This window comes from Eubalaena glacialis, chromosome 1, assembly GCF_028564815.1.
Source record: "Eubalaena glacialis isolate mEubGla1 chromosome 1, mEubGla1.1.hap2.+ XY, whole genome shotgun sequence".
NCBI lineage: Eukaryota > Metazoa > Chordata > Mammalia > Artiodactyla > Balaenidae > Eubalaena > Eubalaena glacialis.
In genome coordinates this window covers 28,721,969-28,747,842 of record NC_083716.1, presented here as the reverse complement: position 1 = coordinate 28,747,842, position 25,874 = coordinate 28,721,969, and the positions used below count along the sequence as shown (strand labels likewise).

The 25,874-nt window shown below is 37.8% G+C and overlaps 1 protein-coding gene across 2 annotated transcripts in view; it reads right to left on the bottom strand.

Annotated features, from left to right (window-relative positions):
• Window positions 1–23,881, bottom strand: part of CHUK (component of inhibitor of nuclear factor kappa B kinase complex) — a 33,968-nt gene extending 10,087 nt beyond the window's left edge. For both annotated transcript variants that reach the window (XM_061194341.1, XM_061194350.1), the window contains exons 1-16: window positions 23,715–23,881; window positions 19,450–19,544; window positions 17,199–17,313; window positions 16,478–16,547; window positions 15,540–15,628; window positions 14,280–14,369; window positions 14,015–14,139; window positions 13,719–13,826; window positions 12,978–13,113; window positions 8,617–8,811; window positions 7,520–7,622; window positions 4,779–4,902; window positions 4,236–4,387; window positions 2,460–2,521; window positions 1,387–1,496; window positions 672–721 (exon numbers count right to left, since the gene is read on the bottom strand). In XM_061194341.1, coding sequence (XP_061050324.1) covers window positions 672–721; window positions 1,387–1,496; window positions 2,460–2,521; window positions 4,236–4,387; window positions 4,779–4,902; window positions 7,520–7,622; window positions 8,617–8,811; window positions 12,978–13,113; window positions 13,719–13,826; window positions 14,015–14,139; window positions 14,280–14,369; window positions 15,540–15,628; window positions 16,478–16,547; window positions 17,199–17,313; window positions 19,450–19,544; window positions 23,715–23,819 — 1,729 coding nt within the window. In that variant the 5' untranslated portion in view covers window positions 23,820–23,881. The remainder of the gene's footprint in view (window positions 1–671; window positions 722–1,386; window positions 1,497–2,459; window positions 2,522–4,235; window positions 4,388–4,778; window positions 4,903–7,519; window positions 7,623–8,616; window positions 8,812–12,977; window positions 13,114–13,718; window positions 13,827–14,014; window positions 14,140–14,279; window positions 14,370–15,539; window positions 15,629–16,477; window positions 16,548–17,198; window positions 17,314–19,449; window positions 19,545–23,714) is intronic.
• Window positions 23,882–25,874: the final 1,993 nt, after the last annotated feature.

Below are 25,874 nucleotides of genomic sequence, written 5' to 3'. Positions count from 1 at the left end.
TCAAATACATTGCCACATACAGTCACTGAGTTAGGAAAGCTAGGTTTCAACCCCATTTTGCAGAAGCGGGAAATGAGATACAGGGAGAAAAGGTTATTCGCCTGAGGTCACTTGGTCAGTAAAGTGTCCTATCTAGAATTAAAGCCTTCCGATTCTCAATCCAGTGCTCTTTCCAGCAGAACATGCTCTGTATTCAGCAGATGTTCAACAGAATTGTTTTGCCAATGAAATAAGCAATCAGTGACCACGTGCAGATGAAGGCATCATTTTCAAAGTAAATGCTTTAGCCTAGCACATGGGCATCCCTCTGCCCATTCCACACCTGAACCCACAGTATCAAATTCTTTCCAATCTCTTTAATTTTAAGCAGCACTTATTTTTTCCCATCTTTCCACACATTTTCTTGCTTCCTCTTTCCCTTCTTTGAGTTCCTTTTTTCTCTTTCATTCCTTTCTTTCACTTCCCTTTAAAGTTTTTTCTCTTTCAATTTTCTTACTTTGCCTTCCTAATTTCTTAAATTCTCACAAACTTAAAAGCTGTTGTGCCATAAACATCTCAATGGCAATACCAAAACTGGAATTTATTCTGCAGCTTATTTAAAATCCAGTCTCCTAGATTTGCTAGTGATGGTTTCCTAAAATGCCTTTGTGTACTGTGAAAAAGTGTCTTACCTGAAGGTCTGTGCTTTAACTGCTTATATAGATCAATGGCACGCTGTTCCCTATGAAAGAGAAAAAAAGGTTCTATATGTGAAGATAGTTTAATGACTTTAATAATCCCCAACTTGAAATGAACAACATTATTGGAATAGAGTAATGATCCCATTTTAAACCAAGTACATATTGCCAATGAATATTTTACAGAGCGTTTCACTGGGTAATAAGCAAGATCTTAAGATGCAACATTTAATAAATTAATACTTCATATCTGCTCTGATCTACTATCACATATATAATGTCCTTGCACCAGAAACACTTAAATGGGAAAAAATTATGAACTGTGATTAGAGAAAAAAATCTCAAGTTTCTAATCAAAACATTAGGAAGTTAACCTTATTTAGGGAATCTAATAGACAATTATCTTCCTTGAACCAGAAGTATGGTAAGTAGGGAAATAGTTTGTAACTAGAATACTTGAAAATTTCTTAACACTCACATGAAAAGATGCTTCGATTTAAAAAGCAAAGGTCAACCCAAAGAGTTACTTCCAAAATTTCCTGTGACTAAGAAAGAACTTCCTTTTTAAATATGATGCCAATATATTTGGGGAAAGGAAAACTGTAGAAAAGAATCACATATAGACTTAATCTGCCAGAAATACAAAGAACGAATAATCTGCTACCAAAAATTACAGACACCAACACCAACAACACGAGTTCACCCTTACAGAGATTCCATCAAGTCTCCCTGACGTCGTCCATAGGGGCTCTTCTGTAGCTCCATGATTTCAGTGTGCAGGGACATGATCTGATCCTCCAGGTACCCAATGACACCCACCTAAAATATGATGAAACACAAAAGAAATGACAGGCTCACCACCACACAACACAAAGAACTCAGAGAATGACTTGCTGCAGTAAGAGAACTAAGTGATTTAATGCAAAACACTGATTTTGTTGAAGCCTTTTTATCTTTCAGATTATGACATGTAATTTTCACATGAGCACCAACTTATTCCTAGGCTTCTCTCTTTTCTCTCCTGACAACAGTAGACTACTAGCATTTCCTTTTTCCTCCTGAGAAGCAAAAAGATAAAAGTGTCACTAACAAGAAAAAGTGGCCATCAAAACCACTGCATCTCAGTTCTATGATTTTCATTGCCTCTTGTTCCCAACTGCCTTGAATAAGGATGCAGAAAGATAAAGACATGGGATTTCCCAACCCAGGATACCAACTGCCCCACCCATGCCCTCAGGGAAGTGCTGGCATCAAGAAGAGCAACAACTTAGTGGGACCACAGACAGATGTACCGGGTAAGGAAGGAATCTGCCACCTAGAGAATGATCTATACCTAGTGTGACCATATAATTTATCGTCTGAACTTGCATAATTTAGAGAGTATTATTGATAATTATGGCAAGACAGGTATAAACTGAAACTGTCCCAGGTAAACCAGGATGTCCAGCCATCCTATCTAAACCAGTCATAAAAATAACAGTGATAACTACCATCTGTTATTCACTCCCATTTAATCTGTATAACCCTATTAAAAAAAGGTACAGTCCCTATAATATCATATGGAAACTGAAGCTCAGTGAGACTTCAATTTAGTCTCTTTTGCCCAAAGCCTTGGTTTTCATCCACTATGGTACTTCCCTCTATATATACAAAGTATCTACTAGATATTTGGCTGATATTCAGGAATGACATGAAAAATACTCTACAAACCAAAACCAAAGACAATTTCTAAGGGAGACCTCAGGAATTAATAAGCACACAAAGTGAGCTCAATGATTTTACCTCAGCATAGTGGATAGCCTTTTCTTCCATTTCTTTCCATGCTTTTAACATTTTTTCTGAGGCTAAAAAAAAAGTCTTAATTGGTTATCTCAGAAATAGCCATAGCTTTAATTACTGACCTACCCATCTTCTTGCCATATCAACATCAAAAACAGAGTTATGAGTTGAATTGTCCCCCCAAAAGATATGCTGAAGTCCTAACTCAGTACCTCAGAATTTGACCTCATTTGGAAACAGAGTCACTGCAGATGCAATTAGCTAAATTAAGATGGACTCAATCCAGTATGACTAGAGTCCTTATAAGAAGAGGAGAAGAGACACAGACACAGACACACGAAGGGAAAGCTCCATTTGACAACAGAGGCAGAGATTTAAGTGCTACAGCTGCAAGACAAGGAATGCCAAGGATTGCTGGCAAACCATCAGAAACTAGGAAGAATCAAGGAAGGATTCTTCTCCACAGGTTTCAGAGAGAGCACGGCCCTGCCAACACATTGATTCTAGACTTCAAGCCTCTGAAACTGTGAGATAATAAATTTCTGTTGTTTTAAGCCACGCAGTTTATAGCAATTTGTTATGGCAACCCTAGGAAGCCAACACAGATGATTTTCTCTTTAAAAAAAAAAAAAAAGAAAGAAAAATTTAAAAGTAATACATGAACATGATCTTTTTTAAAAATCAAATACTATATTGGGGTATAAAAAGAAAAGTCTCTCTCTTCCCCTCCATCCTCCACCCTCAGGGATCCCTCTGTTAGTCATTTCTTACATAGACACATACATATCCTTTTCTCTCACAAATGGGACCATCTATATATACTTTTCCTTCTTTGCTTTTTTCCCCAACTTAAAACATTGTTGCTGTTAAAGACCTAAGTGATCTTTTAACATCAGCACACATAGGGCTACATCACTCTTTTTAAACAGCAGTATAAGATATACAACTGACAAGTCAAAGATAATTTGATAAAATAATTATAATGTTTGCCATTCATCAGAATGCCTATAATATACAAATAGAAATAAAACATCAATCACAGAACCAGCTTTAGTCGGTAAATTTGTTTACCCAACTAGACACTGCTGATCATTTATTCTGAAATACACATGCCTTGCTCAAGATAAGTATACAAACCAGATTTATTTCCCAAAAAAAGACCTGTTTCATGAAAGAAAACAGAAATGCTGAAGGCGACCCTTTTGGTTTATTATTTGAATTTTAACTCTGCTTTTCACATTTCCTTAGTACACCTGAAGGGAGATAAACTTGGAGTGAAATACTGAAAAATTGGAGGCTGCATACAATAAAAAACAGTGGGACTCCACGGTAGGTGGTTTGGGGGAAACAAAAACCCTGGAATTATTTGTGTTATTATTTACAGAAAGATAAGTAGTTTAAGACTTCCAAGGCTAAGAAGTCACCCCAATACAGACTTTGTATCTATTTTCTAAATAAGGTTTGACAATTACAAATTCTTGAATCATTTTTGTATTTTTCTGAAGCTGAACAATTTTAGTCCAACTGTGGATGTGGTGGTGGTGGTGATGGTGGGGACGGGAGGTGGGCAGGGAGGGCAGGGGGGGAATAAAGTTGCTCAACTAAAGGCTAAAAAAAAAAAACTAACATTCAAACCAAACACGGTTTATGATGATCTGAGATGTCCTCTCTCTTGTTCTAGTATGAATGTAAGTGAAACAACTGGCTAAGTAGAAGGCAACATAGCAAATGGCTTTAAGAGACTAGACACTTCTTTCAAATACATTACCCAACACTTACATATCCCATAAGTCATCTGCTCACTATATCTTTCCAAGTCAAGCTGAATGCTTTTGTGAAAAAACTCCAATTTAGCTTTCAGTTGCTGAGATGCTGAGATTAAAGTGTTCTTCATTTTTGTCAAGTTAGCATTATATCTAAGAAGACTTAACCTAAACCATAGCAAGAAAAAAAAAAGATATAAGCATTTCAGAAACACTGGACAAAAGTTTAAAGACTCAAATTGCCATATGCCTAAAGCCTACGTTTCTATGAGAAATAGGTGATCTCTAGAATCTGGTCTCTAAAGACTTCCTGCCCATGATACTCTATGATAAAACAATCTTCTTATACTAGGACTGTTCAGGAACTACTGTCAAGCTTTTGCAACTGGATGGTTTCAGACCATTAGTAAGAATTCTACAAGTCTGATCAGAATATTACATTTCAAATTGGCCCAGCATATAGTATTGCATGGGATATTGACTAGTGAAAACTGGCAAAATTAATTCTTGAGCATTAATGCACATGACATTGGGCGTGTAAACAAGAGAATCCACTTACATTGCTGCTCTCTGTCCCTGAAAGAGCCTGCTGTAGTCTTCTTTTAGCCCAGACACATAGTGCACTGCTTCAGCCCATACTTTACGCAGCTGTATAATTGGAAGCTGTATTTTGCTGTCCTGTACTATGTGTAAGAAGTTGGGGAAAAGGAGAGGGGAGTTACTTTTTAAGATTCTAGAGTTCATTCATTATTCTTTGTGATTTCCTGTCCATACAAATAGCATTCCCATAGATACTAGAAACGGATGCTAGAAAGAACCACTTGTTACCGTTTCATTCAGTCAATGTACATTTACCGAGCACCTGTACACCTAACATGAGCCCTCCAGATACAAGGGGAAATAAAAATGAAGAAGACGTAATTACTACATAATCGCAAAGCTTACAATTATTCCTGTCTTTTTTTTCCTTGCTTCTCTCCAACCTGGAATACTTTTTTTCTCTCCACTAATTCAAATTCTTTATTTCTTTGAAGATCTAAATCAAGTCCCACGTCCTCCACAATCTACCACAGTCTTTTCTGCTTCTGAATAACAAATTTCATCTCCTGGACTACCAACCCAGCTTCAGGAAAACTTTATTTTTTACAGTATATGATTACAGGGTAAACAGCAGCTTAATAAGAAATGCCTTCCTCAATGTAAGACTTACGAAATTATCTATTTATGATTATCTCTTGTCTTTTCTTTGGTAAAGGGAATGCTTCTTTCTAAAACCATGGCAGGTATATATTAAGTTCAATGAAATTCCATTTTAACATTATAAAATTCTCCAAGATTGAAGAGAGATTCATCTCATACTTAAGGTGGCAATTATATTCTCTGTTATTCTTTTCCAATGAAAATCTTCAGAGAAAGGTCACTACACTAGATTTCATATTGAGAAAACACATTATCTGAAACAGACTTCAAAAAAATAAAGCTGTGTATCTGGAAAAATCTTTGCCTCTCCTAATAATGATTAATAGCCTCAAATAACTTTTCTTCTGTTTTTATATACCCACACGTACTCCTGAGGCTTCCTATAACAGACCAAACAAACAAAACAAAACAAAACCCACACCTTTTAAAAAAGAGTCTGGGTGAGGAGAGCCTGGAAGAAAAATCATATACTGTCAAAAATAAAGTCTGAAAGGGCCTAGAAATGATACCCCAAGTATCATACCAAGTATCCAGATTTCGGTTTCTAATACTATTCTCAATTAAAATGAAAGGAACCAGGGCTCCTTGGAGAAATGGCCGATTCTAGGACTAGGGCAGGAAATTTAAAACATGGTCCTGGAATACCACGTGGTACCAGAAAGTAAGGAAGTGCTTAAGAAAACAAAAACAGAAACACCCTTATTGATGGGGCAAGTAAAAGGGGCACAGGAAGCCAACTGAAAGAGCTCCTAATGTAAGCTCCAACAGTTTGAACAACAAAATAAATAAACTAGCATTGGATTATAATCCATAATATAAAATAAATATCCATGAATTCAAATTGATATAATAAATAATTGAATAAATTAATAAATGGGAAAGAAGAGATAAATCTTGTGTGCAAAAGAATTCCAAATAAATTATGTAGATACTCTACCCTAAAGGAGGGGGAGCATAACTCCCACTCCTTAAGGGTGGGTTCTTGCACAGTGATTTCCTTCCACAGAGTACAGTATGGAATGGGGGGGAAAGACTAAACTTTACAGTGGAGAAAGCTGACAAACACTACTTCAGCCAGGTGAGCAAGGTCAATACTAACAGTCATTAATCATGTTGACAATATGTACCCTTTACATAATGTGATGAAAACAGCACTTGAATTCTGTGATCTTTCTCTCAAAAATCCATTTTCCTAGTCTAATCATGAGAAAAAAAATCAGATAAATTGCAACAGAGGGGCATCCTACAAAATATTTGACCAGTACTTTCAAGGTCATCAAAAACACGGAAAATCTGAGAAACTATCACAACCAAGAAGAGCCTAAGGAGACATGACAACTAAATGTAATGTGGTATCCTGGATGGGATTCTGGAACACAAAAGGGACATCAGATTAAAAACTAAAAGAAATCTGAATAAAGTATGAACTTCAGCTAATAATAATATATTGGTTCATTAATTGTAACAAAAGTATCATACTAATGTTTAAGTTGTTAACAATAGGGGAAGCTATATGTGTGGGGGAGGGGAGTAACATAAGAACTCTATACTATCTGCTCAATTTTTCTATAAATCTAGAACTGCTTTAAAAAAAAAACTAATGAAAAGGAAAGATTATATAATTTCAGCCCTTATGCCCAATTTTGTTCTTGATTTTATAATTTTGTGCTTGTTTTTAGTTTTGGGTAGACAGAAATTGATCACTTAACTTCTTGAAAAGAAAATAATAATTCTCTCAGGATAAATGAAATCATTTGAATGTTAAGCAGTATTCATAGGATAAAATAAGTATTTGAACATGCTTAAATAATGAAGGAGAAACTAAAAAGTGGGCTTAATTAATAGTGAAGATTCATTGTTTCATATGTGAGAACCCTATCCACAGGAAAGTAAGTCTTCTCCCAAATGAGGGATCTGGTGGTGATTTAAAATCTACCTCTTCACCTTTCAAACCATACAAACCCATCTTTCACCACATATAGAAACCTGAAGTATGAGACACAGAACAGAAACACCAAAGGACCATTTCTACTAGTCATGTTGAGTCAAAATTATATTATTTCAGATTTAAAGCTCAGTCAGTAAATGAACTATACTTACCAATATAATTTACACAGTCAGATAAACTTCTGGAAGCAAATGGTCCTTCATATACAGTCTTACTTTTATCAAACAAATAAACCATATAGCTATCACAGCCCCTCTGAAAGAGAAACAAACAATTAAGAAAAAAGATCCTTGAAAATCCTAGGTTCTCTGAGTACCTAAGCATCAGATTTCCTACTTTGAAATGCCAATGGTGAAGTCAATTTCATTAGCATAAATCTCACAGATTTAAGGTCTAAACTTCTGTTTAGGAAAAATAAATAAATAACTGTAGTATGGACTAAAGTGAAAAACAATCACCAGACCCAAAAGGACAAAAGCAAAAAGTCATAACAACATATATCCATAGAATGGGAACACTATTCAGCAATCAAAAGGAATAAAGTAATGATATGTGCTATGACATGAATGAATCTCAAAAATATAACAGTATGAAAGAAATCAGACACAAGAGATTATAGATTATATGATTCCATTTATATGGAATGTTCAGAAAAGGCAAATCTATAGAGGTAGAAAGTAAATTAGTGCTTTTTCTGGGGTGGACAGAATGGATATTAACAGTTAATGAACACGAAGGATCTTATTGAGATGGAAATGTTTTAGAACTGATTTATGATGATGGCTGTGCAATTAGGATAGTTTGCTAAAAAAAAATCACTAAATTGTACACTTGAAAGGGTAAATTGCATGATATATAAAATATGCTTCAATAAAGTCAAAAAAAGAAAAATGAAAAAAGAGTCATGACCAAAATCATATTTTACCATCCATCTATCCTCTGACAAGACCTATGAGACTGCTGGTCTAATTTGAAGGTTCTAGGCTTTAGTACAAAAAGGGGAAAAAAAAGGGAGGAGGGAAGTGGCACCAAAGAGAAAGTCATGCATAGTTCAAAACAACAAATGTTTCATTTCTATCTTTTCACCTTGCAAAGCAATAAGCATAATGAGTAGGATAAAACTAAAAGAAGAATTCTAAGATGCGGAGCATCCCCCAAAGGATTCCAAGTATACATCAAAAATGCAGGGCATGCAATCCCTCTGTGCAAACAGATTTCTTATACTCTAGGTATATTAGAATCGTCTTACAACTCCATCCAAAACACACTGAGAGGCTGGTTTCCGAGGATCCAAAGAAATTCCCGTCTCTGAAAGAAGCTCCTGAGAACCAGTATTTATTCCAGTTTCACGCTCAATACGAGACTGTAGTGAATGAAGACTTTCATCAGGTGGTAACAGAAAAGAAATGATCTTTGCAGAAGTCATATTTAGGATGTGTACTATCTGTTTAAATAAGAAAAAAGAGAAATAACTATTGATCGTTTGCTACATAAAAGATTCAGTGCTAGATACTAAAGAGAATTTAAGCAAAAGGCATTATCTCTGCATTAAACAAGGTTCATTCATTTTCCAAAGTGAGATCTCCTTCTATAATTACAGAATGACATTCTGAAAACTGAAGAGTAGAGTTTACTTTTCTACTGCAACAGATGTTAGTTCCAAGGAATAAAGTTTCAAAGCTCTAGGAATGTACAAAATCAAGAAATAAAACCCCCAATTTAAAAAGGTAACATGTATAGAAAAATGGTACAGATGAACTGGTTTGCAGGGCAGAAATAGAGACACAGATGTAGAGAACAAACGTATGGACACGAAGGGGGGAAAGTGGCGGGGAGGGGTAGTGGTGGTGGGATGAATTCGGAGATTGGGATTGACATATATACACTAATATGTATAAAATAGATAACTAGTAAGAACCTGCTGTATAAAAAAATAAATAAAATTCAAAAATTCAAAAAATAAATAAATAAATAAAAAGGTAACACTTATTTTGAGAAATATATCACTGACCTGGAAGGAAATGTTTATGAATTGCCTAATAGATGCCAACAAGTTAAGTGCTTTCACATAACGTCCTGTTAATTACATCTTCTAATCTCCATTTTGGCAAAGACAGAAACCAGAGCTCTGAGAACTTCTTGCCTAAAGCCCCAATGAAAGTAGCCTGATACAGGCCAAGTAAGTGTGAGACTGAGTTAGGTGGGGCTCTACCCCAGTAACCAAGGACAGCCACAGAGTTAGAGGTCAGTTTTTTGAACACAACGTAATTTTAAATCCTTTTCCTTCTACTGTCCTTAGATAAGCCATACAAAGTTAATACCTATGTTTCCCCAACGCTTCATACTGACTAGTGTATACAAATGATTAAAATTATCTCTGCTAGAAATGTTCATTACAGAAGTAAAGCACTAACTTTCTTTTAATATATAATAACCTTCTAAGTTTAAAAAAGGTGGGGGGAAGAGAAGGGAATCTTCCAAGTTGACATGGATTACAGTACAAGCATAAAAGCTGGGACCTTCCATTCCATGCTGGCCTAGGCAGATTTCACACTGTGATAGTGGCCACTAAGAACAATAGCAGAAATTTAGTATGAAAATCCTAAGGTGGACATTTACTTTTACACAGGGTATATTTCAAACTAGGGTGGGGTGATCATAGCATCCCACTACTAAAGCCGAGCTAGAAGGGAGCAAAAGAAAGGGTGAGGAAATACAACCTAAATTAATCCTTTTGTTCACTCAAATATTTGATAAGTACCTACTATGGTACATACTATTTAGTGTGTTGTGCTAGTAATGGGTATGCAAATTGAGTAACTTACTGATCCTTGCCCTCCATAGGATAATGGTCAAATAAAAGATATTAAGAAACATTAAAAGAACTAAAATACAATGCAAAATGCAATAGGTACTGTAATGATGTAAAATATTGTGCCGATTCCAAAGGAGATTACTTGGTGGGAGGAGAGGGATGCTTTATAAAGGAGGCACTATTTGAGCTATACTTTGAAAAGGAAGAATGATTAGAACAAGAAAAGATTGAAAGAAGAAAGGTTCTTCTAGGCAGAAAACAACAAGGTAGGCAGAGAGGTAGAAAGGGATGAGCATAATCAGAGAATATAAATTATTCAGTTCAAATGTACCTAAAATGATGCCCCCTTAGGGCATAACAGGAGCTAAGCCTGGAAGTGCAGGATGAAATGAGACCAAGATAGATTCTGAATACCAATGTAAGAGTTTGGACTTTGAAAGGGAACTATGGAAGGCTTTCTAAATTGAGAACCTGGCAAGTTCAGAATTGTTAAAACATTCAAAAGATAAATCTCACAAAATAATTGGATATGTAAATTGAAGGAGATGGAATAGTCAGACAGCCAGAGTTTCCAACCTAGGTAACTGGAAGGGTGACAGTGCAAGTAAGAGGCACAGGAAAAGCTGCAGAAGTAACTAACGGAGCAAACGTGCTCAGTTTTTAATGAATTACGTCTTGGGTAAGTGGGACCACCAAGTGTAGTTATAAATACTCTGCAGAGAGTTGTATAGTCACAACTAAGGAGATAAATTTGGAAGTTATCCATATTCAGTTTATAGTTAAAGTTATACAACTGGAGAGACTGCCAAAGAAAAGGAAGAAAAGTAATATGGAAGAAGAGAAAGCTAAGGAGCGACTCTTAGCAAAGTATGTTCAGTATACTTTTTTCAACTTTGCTACATAAAGTTTTTCATAATAAATAATTGGAAAAATCTGCAGACTCGCTAAACTTTTTTTTAAGGGAAAGAAATATTTCAGTAACTGTTTTGTTCATTTCTTCTTTAAATGAAAATAAAACAGATGCCATTCCCTCCTTGAACAATGTAATAAACACCTTAGAAAAATGTCCTGCAATAACACCAACCTGTTTTGCAGTTCATGCTTCTGTGTTCATGACATTCCCCCGCCTGTAAATCTTTCCTCCTGCCCATTCCCAGGATTAACACTTCCTTATCCTTCAAAATTCAGTCCTATTATTACGTCTGGGAAGCATCCCTGAACTACTATGAATAGTACCCTACACATACCTTATTCTGTACAACCTCAAAATAATACTGATCCTTTAAAGAAGACATTACTGTACCTGAGCTATAAATAAGTATATGTGTGTGTGTGTGTGTGTATATTTTTTTTTAATTTTTTTTTTTTGCCCAGATTCACAGATATGCAAACTGTGGTGTTGCAAACTGAACTAAAGTCTATAGACCACAAAACACATAAGGTGGACTCTTTCCCCATGCTCTATGACAAGCACATGCTCACAGACCCCTTCCAAGTAAAAGTGATGCTATGATTACCATGACAAGGCTAAAAAAAATCTGAGATAAAAACCAAAATTTTCTGAAGGCAACAAAGAACTAAACAGTGTCACCAAGTCCTGCTTGTCTAACACATTAGGGGATGATTTATTCCTTGGCACAGTAGAAGAAAACCAAATCATGACACCAGATATCTTTTCAATGTCAGCCAAGAATGACACCAACATGGCCTCAAGTTCCTACTTAAAAAAGTATATCAACATGAGAGTAAAACTCTCATGTAGTAGTTATATGACTACTTCTTTCTCATTTCAATTTTAGAAATGCTATCTGCTACAAGCAATCAACAAATATGAAAAGACCATAGATGAGAATTGTTTTTGGGTATACAGCATAATAGAACCTCTCATTCATATCACTGGATATTTACTGAGAACCTGGTACATGCCCTGCTTTGTACACAATGCCGGCATAGGGAAGGTGTGGTGGTAGGGTAGACAACTGTTAATAAAAGTAGTAAAAACAATCCTAGCATTGAAAAGACAATCTGTACAGAGAGGCATGAGTGGGAGATGAGAAACAATTAGAGAATATATAATAGTAAAAATGATTAAATGACAAACTGTGAAGTACAGACCATTCAGAGAAAAGGAGAGTTGAATACGTGCCAGTGTAGGTGAGGAGATACACAGAGATAGATATCAGTATGGGCAGAAGCATCTGTCAAAGCACAAAAATGCATAATGGGCTTGATGGCATAAGGAGCAGTGACAAGCTGGTCCTAAGTGAAGTAAAGGGTAAGAGAAACGAAACAAGCACATGGATGGGGTGGACCTGAATTAAGAAAGCCCCCAAAAGCCAAGCAGATCAGTTTAGACTTGACTTGGTAGGCAAGAGAGAACTGTTAAGTTTCTTGGACAGGAGAATAAAAAAGCATTTTCAGAAGATGAGACAGGCAGTTCATGTTGCATGGACTGTAGGATGGAAAGGAAATATAGAGGCATGAAAGCCAGGTAGGAACCTTCCTCACCAAACCAAATATAGTATGATTAGACCTAAATGAATGAGGTGAAATGGTACCAATATGAGAAAGGGGAAAATCCAAAAGATGCTACAAAGGAATAATCAACAAGACCATTTCAAAGTAAAACTGAGAATGCTTACTAAAGAAATAAAAATGCATCCACTCTAAGGATATCATCTTCTTTCTCATATAAGCATCAGGAAAAGATTATTAAAATATATTTATGCCCATTTTCCAAATAAGTTTGTTAACTTCAATGCAAGTCTTATGAAGTAGACCCCATTCAAGCTAACCTTCAAATTCAGAATGTGATCCATTAATACAAAACATCTTGGCTGCTTCAAAGTAAGATCAATAGGTCCTCCTCTCTGCTGAGGATCCCAGTTCAGCATCAACTGTAGCCAGTTTTCCATGGGTTCTACTATTAAACTAGAAAACATACAAAAATGGGATAAAACTCATTACGTTCCAATTTTCCTTTAGTTTTGTAAAAAAAAGAAAAGGTAGTTTTACAGGTTGTCCATTTCCTTTGTCATTATTTGAATCATTTTATATCTTACTTTCAAATAATTCATGAAATGACACATGACAAGCTTTTCTTCCATAAAAAACAACCCCAAACCCACATATGCAAGTTACCGGCAACTCCAACAGGTGAATCCAGTTCCATTCCCTAAGGAACCCATTCACCATAGTATCCCAAGAGTGTTCTTAGCACCTAAGCCAACCAGTTGAATGGCAGTTCTTGTTTCCACTAGACCTGTGCTGTCCATATGGTTGCCACTAGTCACAAGTGGCTATTTGCATTTACACTTAAGTTAATTAAAATTAAATAAATTTCAAATTCAGTTCTTCAGTCATACCACCCACCTTTCAAGTGTTCAGATACTCATGTGGCCGGCACAGATATAAAACATTTCCATAATCACAGAAAGTTCCACTGGATAATGCTGCTTGAAACAGACAACAACTCTACTGTTCTTTTACAACCCTGAAGAAGCTGAGGCAAACTTCCTCAACTAAAATATACATACCTACAAAGGCTATTTGGTTGAGGTAAATGGCTACTAAACCGAACTTCTCCTGTCATCTCTTCGCATGCAAATATACACTTTGGATCCTTCTTCTTAATCTTCTCATGCCTATAAAAACAAAAGCTACCTCAGTTGACAACCTGATTCTCACAAACACTAAGAATTTCTGCCTTTTAATTTTATTCAATTATGTGTTAAAAAGCAATTATACCATTTAAAGAAAGGCTGGGGGGGAAGCGGGCAACTGAAAATTTCCATTCCCATTAATCATAACAAAGTTCTCTTCCATTGCTTACCAGGTAAATGGCTGCAGATGATGCAAAAAAGGCCTATACCCAGCAATACACTCAAACACCATGGTCCCAAAGCTCCAATAATCAACGGTGGCTGTGTAAGGCTTATTCTCAAAGAGCTCTGGGGCCTTAAAAAGAAAAAAATGCTTTAAACATCAACACTATAAGAGAAAAGCTATATGAGTTTTGAACTATTATATTCACGACCTTCAGAAATAAGAATGAGAATCCTGTACACTTAAATTCAAAGAAACAATACATGTCTTACCAGATACTGCAGTGTTCCCACAAAAGATGTACACAGACTTCCTTGATCAACATCTTTGGCATATCCTAAATCAATTATTTTATGCATAATCTGCAAAATAGTAAGTATTAAATGGTTGAGAAATTTGAAAAGGAAAGGCAATGATGTCCTTATAAGGCTCTGGAGAGGGTGGTGGTGAAGAGCATGGGCTCTGAAATAACACAAACGTGTTTCAAGCCTGAGCTCCATCACTTAAATAGCCATGTGATCTTGATCAAGTTACTTAACTTCTCTCAGTTTCCTATGTAATGGTATTACTAACAATCCCTACTTCACAGAATTGCTATTAGGAATCAATGAAATAGTGAAAATAATTTAACAGTGTCTGACATATGGTAAAAACTAAATATAGACTGGCTATTAATTTTTATTTTGGTATATTCAGAATAAGCTTGATCCATTAAAACTGGAAGGCAAAGGCAACTTCCAAACTTGTAAGAAGCATCATACCATTTTAGAGTGGATCAATGTGAGTAAACACCTATCTAACTTCAAGAATATCTTGAAGTCTCAGGATACAAAAAACCCCCAAATAGTTGGTGCAAAGCATACACAAAGGGCTTCTAAGAGAAGATGCATCATCAAGGTTTCATCATCTCCAACTGATCATTATCTTCACTACCTAAGGCCACACAATCCAATTCAAGGTTCAGATTCTTGGCTTTATGTCTTTATTGGAATGGAATTTGGGCACCAAAAGCAAGAAAACTGCTCAAATTACTTTGATAAAAATATACGTTCCAGGAATCAATATACAATTTCTGGTTCTTCTCAAGATGACTCTTTTAGGAATCTGAGAAATCAAGGTTTTGAATTTTAATATAGAACTTAGGACTTTTGGGGAGGAGAAAGAATTTTGTTTTGTTTTGTTTTTCTTAAATAAGAAACATACTTTAAACATATTTTTTTCTTAAAGCAGACGGAGGATGTGTGTGTTTTTTGGATGTGCTTTGTAAGGATTAACAAATTACTTACTCACTGCCTACTACCTCTGCTAGATACTGTGCTGGAAAAGAGAAATGAACAAGGTGTAGTTCCTTCTCTAATGGAGCTAACTGTATTAGCAGAGGAGACAAACAACTAAACACAAAACCACACTTCAGTGTAGTGAGGGCTGGGATGAAGTATAGAATGCTATGGAGGGCACCAAACCTCAGAGACTAAACTACGTCATGGAGACTCTATTCGATTGGCATGAACATTTCTTCAGGTTTTACCTACCTTTCCACCAACATCCTGAAGAACTATGTTTTCAGGTTTTAGATCACGATGTATAATTTTGTTTTCATGCAAATATCGTATCCCAGATCCTAAATAAAGTTTAAAATGTATTTTGAGGTAATAAACAACACTGAATTAAAAAAAATTCATCTCACATTTTGTACAGATCTGCTCTGATGCTCGAATTTATATGGACCATCATAACTACATGATTAATGATTTAATAGAAGCTCAGATTTTCTCCACAGAAAATCCAGTAACAAATACTGCAGAATTATAACATGTACTCATTTAACTTATGAAAATTAATATTAAAAAGAAATGGAACAAGCAATTGAGAAAATCCCTGTATTTATCATTGGAGCCTTTCCTTCCGACCTAGATCACCCTCTTCAACTAGACTTTTGCCTCCATGACCTAAGAAAAGAAGCAAAATCAAAATATACAGAGAAACATAGTCTGGGCTTTTGAACTTCCTCCAAGGGCCTACGTCCTGGTTATTTTAGGAATTCTGCAGGAGTAATTATGATTAAAAAGAGACTTCACCCTAAAAGAACCTGGGCCCATGAGATGCAATGTCACTGGTAAATAAAGTTACTATGTTAATCAGGGAGGGAGCAGGAGTACAATTCAATAAGGTCATTTCACACCATTTTTTTTTCTGGCAATTGGAACATCTATTAGTCAAATGGACACCTAGCCAAACACAAAAAATAAAAAACAAAATATCCTAATTTTAACTTAGCATCAATGGTAATAGTTAAATTTTTCTAATAATTTCTTATAGATAAAAAATTTCTTATAAAGTTTCTTATAGTTAAAAACCTATGCTTTGTACAGTTCATCAACAATTCTCCTAATTCCCAAGTAATATATAGAATCTTTTATAGACCAAAGGGGCATTAAATTATGATGGCATTTTCATATTGATTACATACCTATATCACTCAGTAAAGAAAGTATCTGGCTTTCTTTAAGTCCACAGCAATTTTCTGGTTTGTTGAGTAGCTAAAGAAAAAAAGAGTCTAAAAATGTATATTGCCAATATTGCTGGGCAGTAATACCGATACATTAATCATTAATCATTATACTCTGAGAGAATACTCAAATAAGAAAATAAGTCATGATTAAGAAAACATAAGGAGGAAAATTACCAAATCCATACTGAGGACATGTAAGTTTCATGACAAGGTTTATACAAGTAAAAATAAAGGGAGAAAGTTTTTGAAATCGAAGTTGAAAAATCTCACATAAAATATGTAAAGATAGCCATATGGTAGGTTTAAAATGAGATTGGAAAGAAAGATTTGCAACAGAGAAAACAACTTATTAATAAACACTTTAAACATTGATACTGTGGACTAAAACCATCAATACAGTCCCATACTGAAAACTGCACCACCAATAACAAAAAATGCATGTTCTAAATCAGGGGTCAGCAAACATTCCCCGCAAAGGGCCAGAAAGTAAGTACTTTAGGCTTTGCAGGCCATATAATCTGTCACAATTACTCAACTCTGCTGCTATAGTAAGAAAGCAGCCACAAAAGCAGATAACAGGCCATACACTCCAGACTCTTACTCTACTGTATTGAGTGGGATTTGAACACTGCTAAAGTTCGTGATTTACTATCTCATCATCTCAAAACATCCACACTACCTTCCGGAGATCTCCTCCAGAACAATATTCCATTGCTAGAAGAGGCACATCATTAATCAAAAAATTCAATTCCTCAGGAACATCACAGGCCTTTACAACATTGGCGTGGTTCAACCTAACAAGGGGAAAACATTATAATAAAAAATTTGTTTCCAATGAAAAGGGACTGAGTTTGAAATGGTAGTTAATTGGGGGGCAGTGAGGGGAAGAAAGGCTGACATTATTTATAATATTCTAATCTCTCATTTGTATAATTAAAAATTAATACTTGTTAAAAAGAAAATCTAGATAAAAATACTATCACAATTACTACTATTACATTTTAATATGGCAAGTAGTAAGCACTTTACATACATTAACTCATTTACTTATCACAATAATCCTACTATAGGTAGATTTATTAAGAGTTTCATCACACAGGAGAAAACTGAAGCACAAATTGGTTAAGTAACATAAGATCACACAATGAGTAAGTGGTCAAGTAAGGATTCAAATCTGGCAGTCTGGCTCCAAAGCCTATATCATACTACCGCTCCCATAATCACTTACAGTGTCACCCAGCTGTGATCACTATTAAAATTTTGGCATATTTCCTCCCAGTTTTTAATTTGTGCACAAATACATTTTTTTCAATAAATATCGAATCACATTATATATTATTTCCTAACATCTTTTTTTAAACTTAGCAATGTATCATCCCATCATCATCATCATCACCATCATCATCATCATCATCATCATGATGCAGTGGATCTCAAAACTGGAATAGATTCCCAGGGCCTAGGGACCTAAAGAAACAGAATTTCCATGTGTAGGGCCTGAGGATTTATATTGTTGACAAGCTTTCCTAGTGATTCTGCCACACAGCCAAGTTTGAGAACCATTATAGTGCATCAAGAACACTGAAGTCAGAAAGTACTTATTTCAAATCCAGACTCTTATTACCTACCAGTTATATGACTCTATAAGCTTCAACTTACTGCTCTATAACATAGAGATAATGCCTAAACTCAGGGTTGTTGTGACAACTAGAAGAATTATTTGCAAGCACATATTAGCACACTACCTGTGGAGGTTTTAAAATATGTCTACTTCTCCCTTCAAAAGTTTAATTCTCTTTCCCTTGAGTAGAGGCTGTATTTAATGACTAATTTCTAACAAATAGAAATTACTTGTAGGACTTCCCTGGTGGCGCAGTGGTTAAGAATCCGCCTGCCAATGCAGGGGACAAAGGTTTGATCCCTGGTCCGGGAAGATCCTACATTCCGCAGAGCAACTAAGCCCGTGCGCCACAACTACTGAGCCTCCACTCTAGAGCCCACATGCCACAACTACTGAAGCCCGCGCGCCTAGAGCCCGCGCTCCGCAACAAGAGAAGCCACTTCAATGAGAAGCCTGCGCACCGCAACGAAGGGTAGCCCCTGCTCGCCGCAACTAGAGAGAGCCCGCGTGCAGCAAGAAAGACCCAATGCGGCCAAAAATAAATAATAAAATAAAATAAATACATTTATTAAAAAAAAATTATTTGTAAAGGATGGAGTGTTACTTCTGAGGAAAGATCATAAAGATATGTCAGCTTTCAACTTGCTCTCTCTCAGGTCACTGACTTTGGGGAAAGCTAGCTGACATGTCATGAAGACATTCAAACTTCCCTATGGACAGGCCCATATGGTGAGGAACCGATGCCTCTAACGAACAGACACTAAATAAGCTTGGAAGTGGATACTCCAGCCCCACTCAAGCCTCTGGATGACTGCAGCTCCAGTCAACATTTTGAGATGTTTCAGGAGGGATCTCCTGAGTCAAAACCACCCACCTAAGTCATTCCCAAATTCCTAAACCACAGAAACTGTGAGATACCAAGTTTGTTGTTTTAAGCCACTAACTTTGAAGATAATTTTTTACAAAGCAATAGATACACTGTTTAACAAAGTAGGTGAGAGTAAAGAAATGAGAGTAGTGATTGTTATTTAACTATAAAGTGTAATAGACGAGTACTGCCCAAGATCTAGAAGAAACAGATTCTGCTCTCAGAAAGCTGAGTCTGATAATACCTAGCTGACTTTTTAAACTAAACCTACTTAAGCATGATGTGATATTATTACCTGAAATAGAACACATATATTTAATGAGAAAGAAAAATATGTTCGCCAAAAGATCCTAAGAAGAATAGATTCCTAGCCTCCTTCCCTATGATGACATCTGGATGGGCTGCAAAACTGGGGAAACTTAAGTCATCAAGTACACTTACTTCTTCATGATCTGGATTTCATGGCACCACCGTTCTCTGTTTTTGGTGCTTAGCTCCAGGCGACAAGACTTAATTGCTATTTTGAGATCAAGTTCCTGCCAAAATAGAAAATCAACAGAAAATTATAAATTAGGTTCTTGTGCAGATTTACTTGCTAAGAAAGAAATGCCAACCTGGGGAAACAAAACTCTTTAGCTTTACTAATTAAACATATTTATCCACAGTTCTCTTGAGCCAATGCTTTTGCCAGGTAAACCATGAGACTATTAAACTAATGCTTTAAAACTGACCTTCAAACACACCAAAGCACACAAGCAAAAAGTAACTGAGGCTGATCCTATAACAGATCTCTTCAGAACACTGTCTCATATATACTGCTAGAATAATACAAAGGCCCTGTCTCCCTAGTAAACTCCTTTTTGAATTTAGTCAAGACAGCTAACAAGGGCCCCAGGCTCCAGCATAACTAGAATGAGGAGAATAATTCAGGGTTCCCAGGCTCAACAGCAAGAAATAGTTTTAAGATGACCAAACCTAATACAAAAAAACTCCAAAATTAGTTCCTAATCTTTGCATTTCAAATGACATTAAAAAAATCTTAACAATGGGGCTTCCCTGGTGGCGCAGTGGTTGAGAATCTGTCTGCCAATGCAGGGGACACGGGTTCGAGCCCTGGTCTGGGAAGATCCCACATGCCGCGGAGCAACTGGGCCCGTGAGCCACGACTACTGAGCCTGCGCTCCGCAGCAAGAGAGGCCGCGATAGTGAGGCCCGCGCACCGCGATAGTGAGAGGCCCGCGCACTGCGATGAAGAGTGGACCCCGCTTGCCGCAACTAGAGAAAGCCCTCGCACAGAAACGAAGACCCAACACAGCCAAAAAAAAAAAAAAAAAAATCTTAACAATGATTGTATATTTACATATCTATAAAATGAACCTAACAGCTCTTGCCTCTATGACTAGTAATTTAGCCAATTCTAACTGAAATTAAACCCAACCTGATGCACATTACAGGGAGTAGCCAGACCTCATCACATTCTGGCAACAGTAATAATGCAGCCCAGGAACAGGAAGCAAAACAGCTTGTATGGGGTGGTCTGAAATGGGGGATAGCTAAAGATAAGACAGCTGAGTATAGAGAGTAAGGACCTAGGACAGACTACAATCCAACCTAACCACTGTCCTCCCTCCCTTCAACCTTTCTTTTGTTTTGCGTAGGTACCCAGTTGCTGCTAGGTCCCATGTAAGGTTTTACTACCAGGGAGTCAATCTAACCATGAACAACATTAAGTCCTAAATTATCATATGAATAAGGCAGGAAGCTACCTATTTCAAAAAGATCCCATCCTATAGGATCCTTCAACTTCTCAGTTTATATTTCACCTACTCTGTGAAGGCCTTCTTCACTCTACCTTTTCACAAAGAATGTTCTGTGGAAAGTTTATGGATGTCCAGCAAAACAAAAAAAGAAGAGTTCTGTGTTAAAAAAAAAAAAAAGAAGGTAATATTCGGGAGATGGATGGTGGTGATGGCTGCACAAAATGTGAATGTACTTAATGCCACAGAACTGTACACTTAAAAATGGTTAAAATGGCAAATGTTATGCCATTTTAACAATAAAAAAAATTGGAAAATACTAAGTTAAATTAGTTTCTTTACTAGAGGACTTCACAGAGCTTTTAATATGCTAATGTGGGTTATGACTCTCCAAATGAAGAAATATTATATGCAGCATTTATACAATGTATTGATCACTGTGTCCTTTTTTCAAAGCATTTCACAAGGTTAGTTTTTCCAAACACATTTTGAGATGTGCCACCCTATTATTCCCTAGGAAGAGTTCTTTGGTTATTTTGCCATGCTTCCACATCACTTTACAAATACCTTCATTATATAGGGTACCAAATTGTACTTAAAGTGTCTACTTCTCCCACTAGGCTTGAAATTTCCTTGAGGGCAGAAAATACTGTTTTTGTTAATTCTGGTACCATCAGCACCCAGCACAGTAATCAGCTAAATAAATCATCTCACATCCTTTTCCCTTTCTCGTGATTTAAGAAGCACAGGTGAAATATTGAGATGTGGCTTCCACCAAAACACAAGGATCCTGAAAGCTGTAAACTCAAAGCTGTAAGTGAAAAAGTAATGATGCTGTTTTCAAGTCTTATGACAGAGTATTTCTTCTTTTCTCACTACAGGCTCAGTTGTCAAACATCCCAGTTCTGGGGAAGGGCCACTGTGGACATCCGGAAAGTTCCTGAGAGATTTCTAAGATTCTAGAGGAACCCAAATCTCTTCCATTTAAAAAGTGATGAATTCATAGAGACAGAAAGTAGAATGGTGGTTGCCAGGGGTTGGGGGGAGGAGGAAATGGGGGCGGGGGGGTGTTATTATTGTTTAAAGGGTACAAAGTTTCAATTTGGGAAGATGAAAAAGTTCTGGAAATGGATGGTGATGACTGTTGCACAACAATGTAAACGTACAATGCTACAGAACTGTACACTTCAAAATGGTTAAAATGGTAAATTTTATGTTATACATACTTTACCACAATTTTTTTAAAAAATTGATGTATTCATCCATCCCCAGCCAGGGACCAAGCAAAGCAGTCACATAAGCATGCTAGCGTGCATACTTCTTTTTCTTATGACCAGACTGATGGGCAGCTTTAGATAACAAGACCACAGTCAATATTCTGCTAGAAGTATTTGGCTCCCTCTCTTTACTCTTTGAGTGCCTTATGTCTGATGGTGCAAATTATTAAATTTACTACTTGTCTGGCTGTCAAAGTACTTAATGCCTTAGTCCTTCATCTTCCTTTCTCCCTGTCTCCAAGATTCCCTCCTATGCTCTATCTAGAAACCTGCTTCACAAAATGTCCTCAGTTATATGAGTGACATTTGTCATTGCAACTGCCACACAAACAAGCCTATTCCTCCCAGGTAGATTCCCATCTACCCTATATGGTGGGCTCTCTACTCACACCCATATTTCTTAGGACAGCAAATCATGCTTTCTCCTCTTCAATCCACTTCTTAATTCATAGGCCAATGCAAGCATTTTAGTAATACCTTAACTGTTCATCTTGTCCCATCTGTTTTTCCACACAGATTTATCTTTTACAAAAAATCTTTGAGAACACCACTTTCATCTTGACATTTCCTTTTTTAATGTCAATTAATGATGATGAAGATGATGACAATAGCAACAACACAGCAGCAACAGGAGCTAACATCTGAGGGCTTACCATGGGCCAGGTACTCTATTTAGCTTTAGACACATCATTACCTTATTTAACTCTCAAACAGACCCATGATGTATATACATTATTATAACCATTTCATACATGACAAAACAAAAGCTATACTGCAGGGATTATTATTCCAGGGTCTATAAACCTAACAGGTCTGTGAATGTCCTTCAAAAGAGCATGGACCCCCTCAAACGGCAATGCATAAAGTTGTGTGGGTGTGCATCTGTGCATGGGGAAAGGGTTCATAACTTTTATTGGTGTATCAAAAGACTGGCTCAAACATTATTGTTAGCTGCTGCTACAATGGTTACACATTTTCAGTTAAATCAAAGCACAATTCCCAAGTCTGATGTTGGCTGTCTTCCACCTGCTAGAGCACCTCACCCTCAATCTATCTCCTTCCCTTGTGAAGCCATGATCATTTTCACCAGCTGATCCTCATACTGTTCCTTACCTAGAACGCGTCCCCAATTCCGAAGCCTACCCAATGCGTCCAAAAGCTTAACTGTGGACCCACCATGACACCGTCCTTATCTACTCCAGGCACTACAGACATCACATGGCCTCCAAGCACACACATGAACACACATTCCAACAGGCAGGCCCATCTTCTCCCCCACTTATGCTCATAACACACTCTGATGTGCGTCTGCCTTACACACCCTGACTCTACATTCAGAGGGACACATACGAACCGTCACGCTCAGTAAACACTTTGTCACGTCTTGACAGTCATAACAAAAGTTCCCCATAACAGCTCTACCTCACACACACTGACCAGGACCTCAACTACAACCTCGGACTCAGACACCAGGCTCACAAACACAACTTGTACGCTCTCTCTCTCTCTCTCTCTCTCACACACACACACACACACACACACACACACACGCTCACTGGCCCACAATACTGCCCAAGGTCTCACCACCAATCTCTCACATACTGACAGTCATTGTGTTCCACAGGCGCCCTGACAAACACCCACCGCCGCTCCCTCGCGCGCCCCGCCTCACCCGATGTTGGTACAGGCAAACATTCCCGAAGCCGCCGGTGCCCAGCCGCTCCCGCATCTCCCAGGGCCCGCCCGCGCCCGGCCGCAGCCCCGGGGGCCGCTCCATGGGGCGGGAGGGCTAGCGGCCTCAGGTTCCTCCACTGTTCCGAGGCCGGTTCCGGGCTGCCGAGGCTCGCGGGTCTCTCTTCTCGCGAGAGGATGCGTCACTTCCGGTAACTGCGGCAGGAAAAACCCCGCCCCAACTTCTCCCGGGGACCGCAGGAGCCCAGCCGGGGAAATGGTGGGGAGAGGAGGCGAGCATTTTCAATGCATTCTAAGTGCCCTGGGAATTTTCGTGGCTGAGAGAACCCATATGTGTTTTTCCAGTCTTCAAAAATATAAGATCCCTCCAAACACTTCATTCCCTTTAAATCAGTTTCCAAACCAGTCTTTCCCGTATTCGTCTTTTCTAAACGTCACGTCGTCTCCACCCCTGTCTACACTTCACCTTTCTTCAGACCTCTGCCATCTATCCTCCAGCTTCACCACCCTCTGAGCTGGCACTGGCAAAGGCCACCAAGGATTTGAATATTGCGAAATCCGTAGAACTAGAAAGAATTCTGCGCTAACAGGCCCACTGATGCGTTAGGCTTCATAGTTTTTTGTTTTTCTTCTCTTAAATGATTAATCATCTTCCATTGACAGTCAGGTCAGCTCTTCTTTTGCTTGACTTCCTATACACCTGTTCCAGGATCTCCCCTATAACCCCAAACAACTCAAGGATGTGACGCTGTTCTGGAGTAAAGAATGCTCCTCCTGACTTCGGGAGCTTTTCCCTAAACGCCCTCACTGAGCTTGCTGTCAGGCATACCCCTAGTTGTGGGTTTGCCAGCGCGGTAGTTCCTCATTGTGGGGATTGTTTCCCATGAGCAATGCAGGGCTGCAGGGGCAAGCTTCCGAATGCTATTGGTGCAACAAGAAGTGCTTCTGAGTGGCAGATTGCCTTAGAATAGGGGCACCAGCTCCCCGTTTTCACTTTGAGTTGGTTGTATGCTTCACGGAACTTGGGGATCTCATCAATCACTCCAAGGTATAACATCAGCATGGAATTAAATTCTCTAAAGAAATGTGTCAGCTCTGTTAAGTGTGGTCATTTGAACCTCGTTTGAGATTATGTGCACTTGAACCATGATTTGTGCAGCCCGGCCTATGAACTACGTAGAATTCCAGCTAACACTTTGTGACACATGATTGTGCCACAACAGATGTAGCATGTTGAGACTTCTCAAGGTGGATACAGCATGTGCACCACAGCAGTGCTGCTGGCTGCTTTGAAAGCATTGAATGGGCTTTGGCAGAGCAAATGTCCGTTGTCACAGAATCCCTGAATATTGCAATGAGAATGTTGAACACTGTATGATACAAAACGAGTTGTGTTGTAGTTGTTCATCAGTAACCTGTGTGTGGTATCAGAGATTCTGGTTTCCCATATGTGCTTGCTAGCCATGGAGCTGGAGCATCAGACTTGGAGGTGGCAAATGGTACCTCCAAAAACATGTCCCTTAGAGCTGGACAGACTGCACAGATGATTGTGGCAGCTTGTTCTAATAGTATGAAGCCCTCACTTGCTAGGTGTACAGCATCTAGCTCTGAAGTGTATCTGATTTCCACAGGAGGGGCCAAAATCCCATAATTCTCACTTGGAAGAGCTGCGAAGGGATGCTGAGGACCTGAAGACCCTGAAGCAGCCATCTTCGCAGGAACTGGGTTGTTTCCCATGGTTCACTTTTTGAGGTTTTTCCGAATTAAAAAAAAATCCTGGCTGGTTAACTTCAGGCTCCATAATCTTCAAGTTTGCCAGTTTGTTTTCTTCATGTAAAAAATGGAGGTAATAATACCTACCTCATAGATATTTTTTGAGGATTAAGTAAAACAGCGTCTGGGCCATAAGTGCCCAGTATATAGGAGCAATTATTTTTCTTTTGGCTTCCAAGATCTGGCATTCTCCTGTGATCACTCTCTCTCTCTCTCTCTCTGCTCTTTCTCCATGCACTTATTGGATCACTCTATTTCCGAGCACTCCTTAAATATTGATATTTCTCAGGTAGTCATCTTCAGCTTAGGACTGTATTCACCCTATTTCCATCCATTCTCATAATTTCACCTATGGCCTATACCCTGA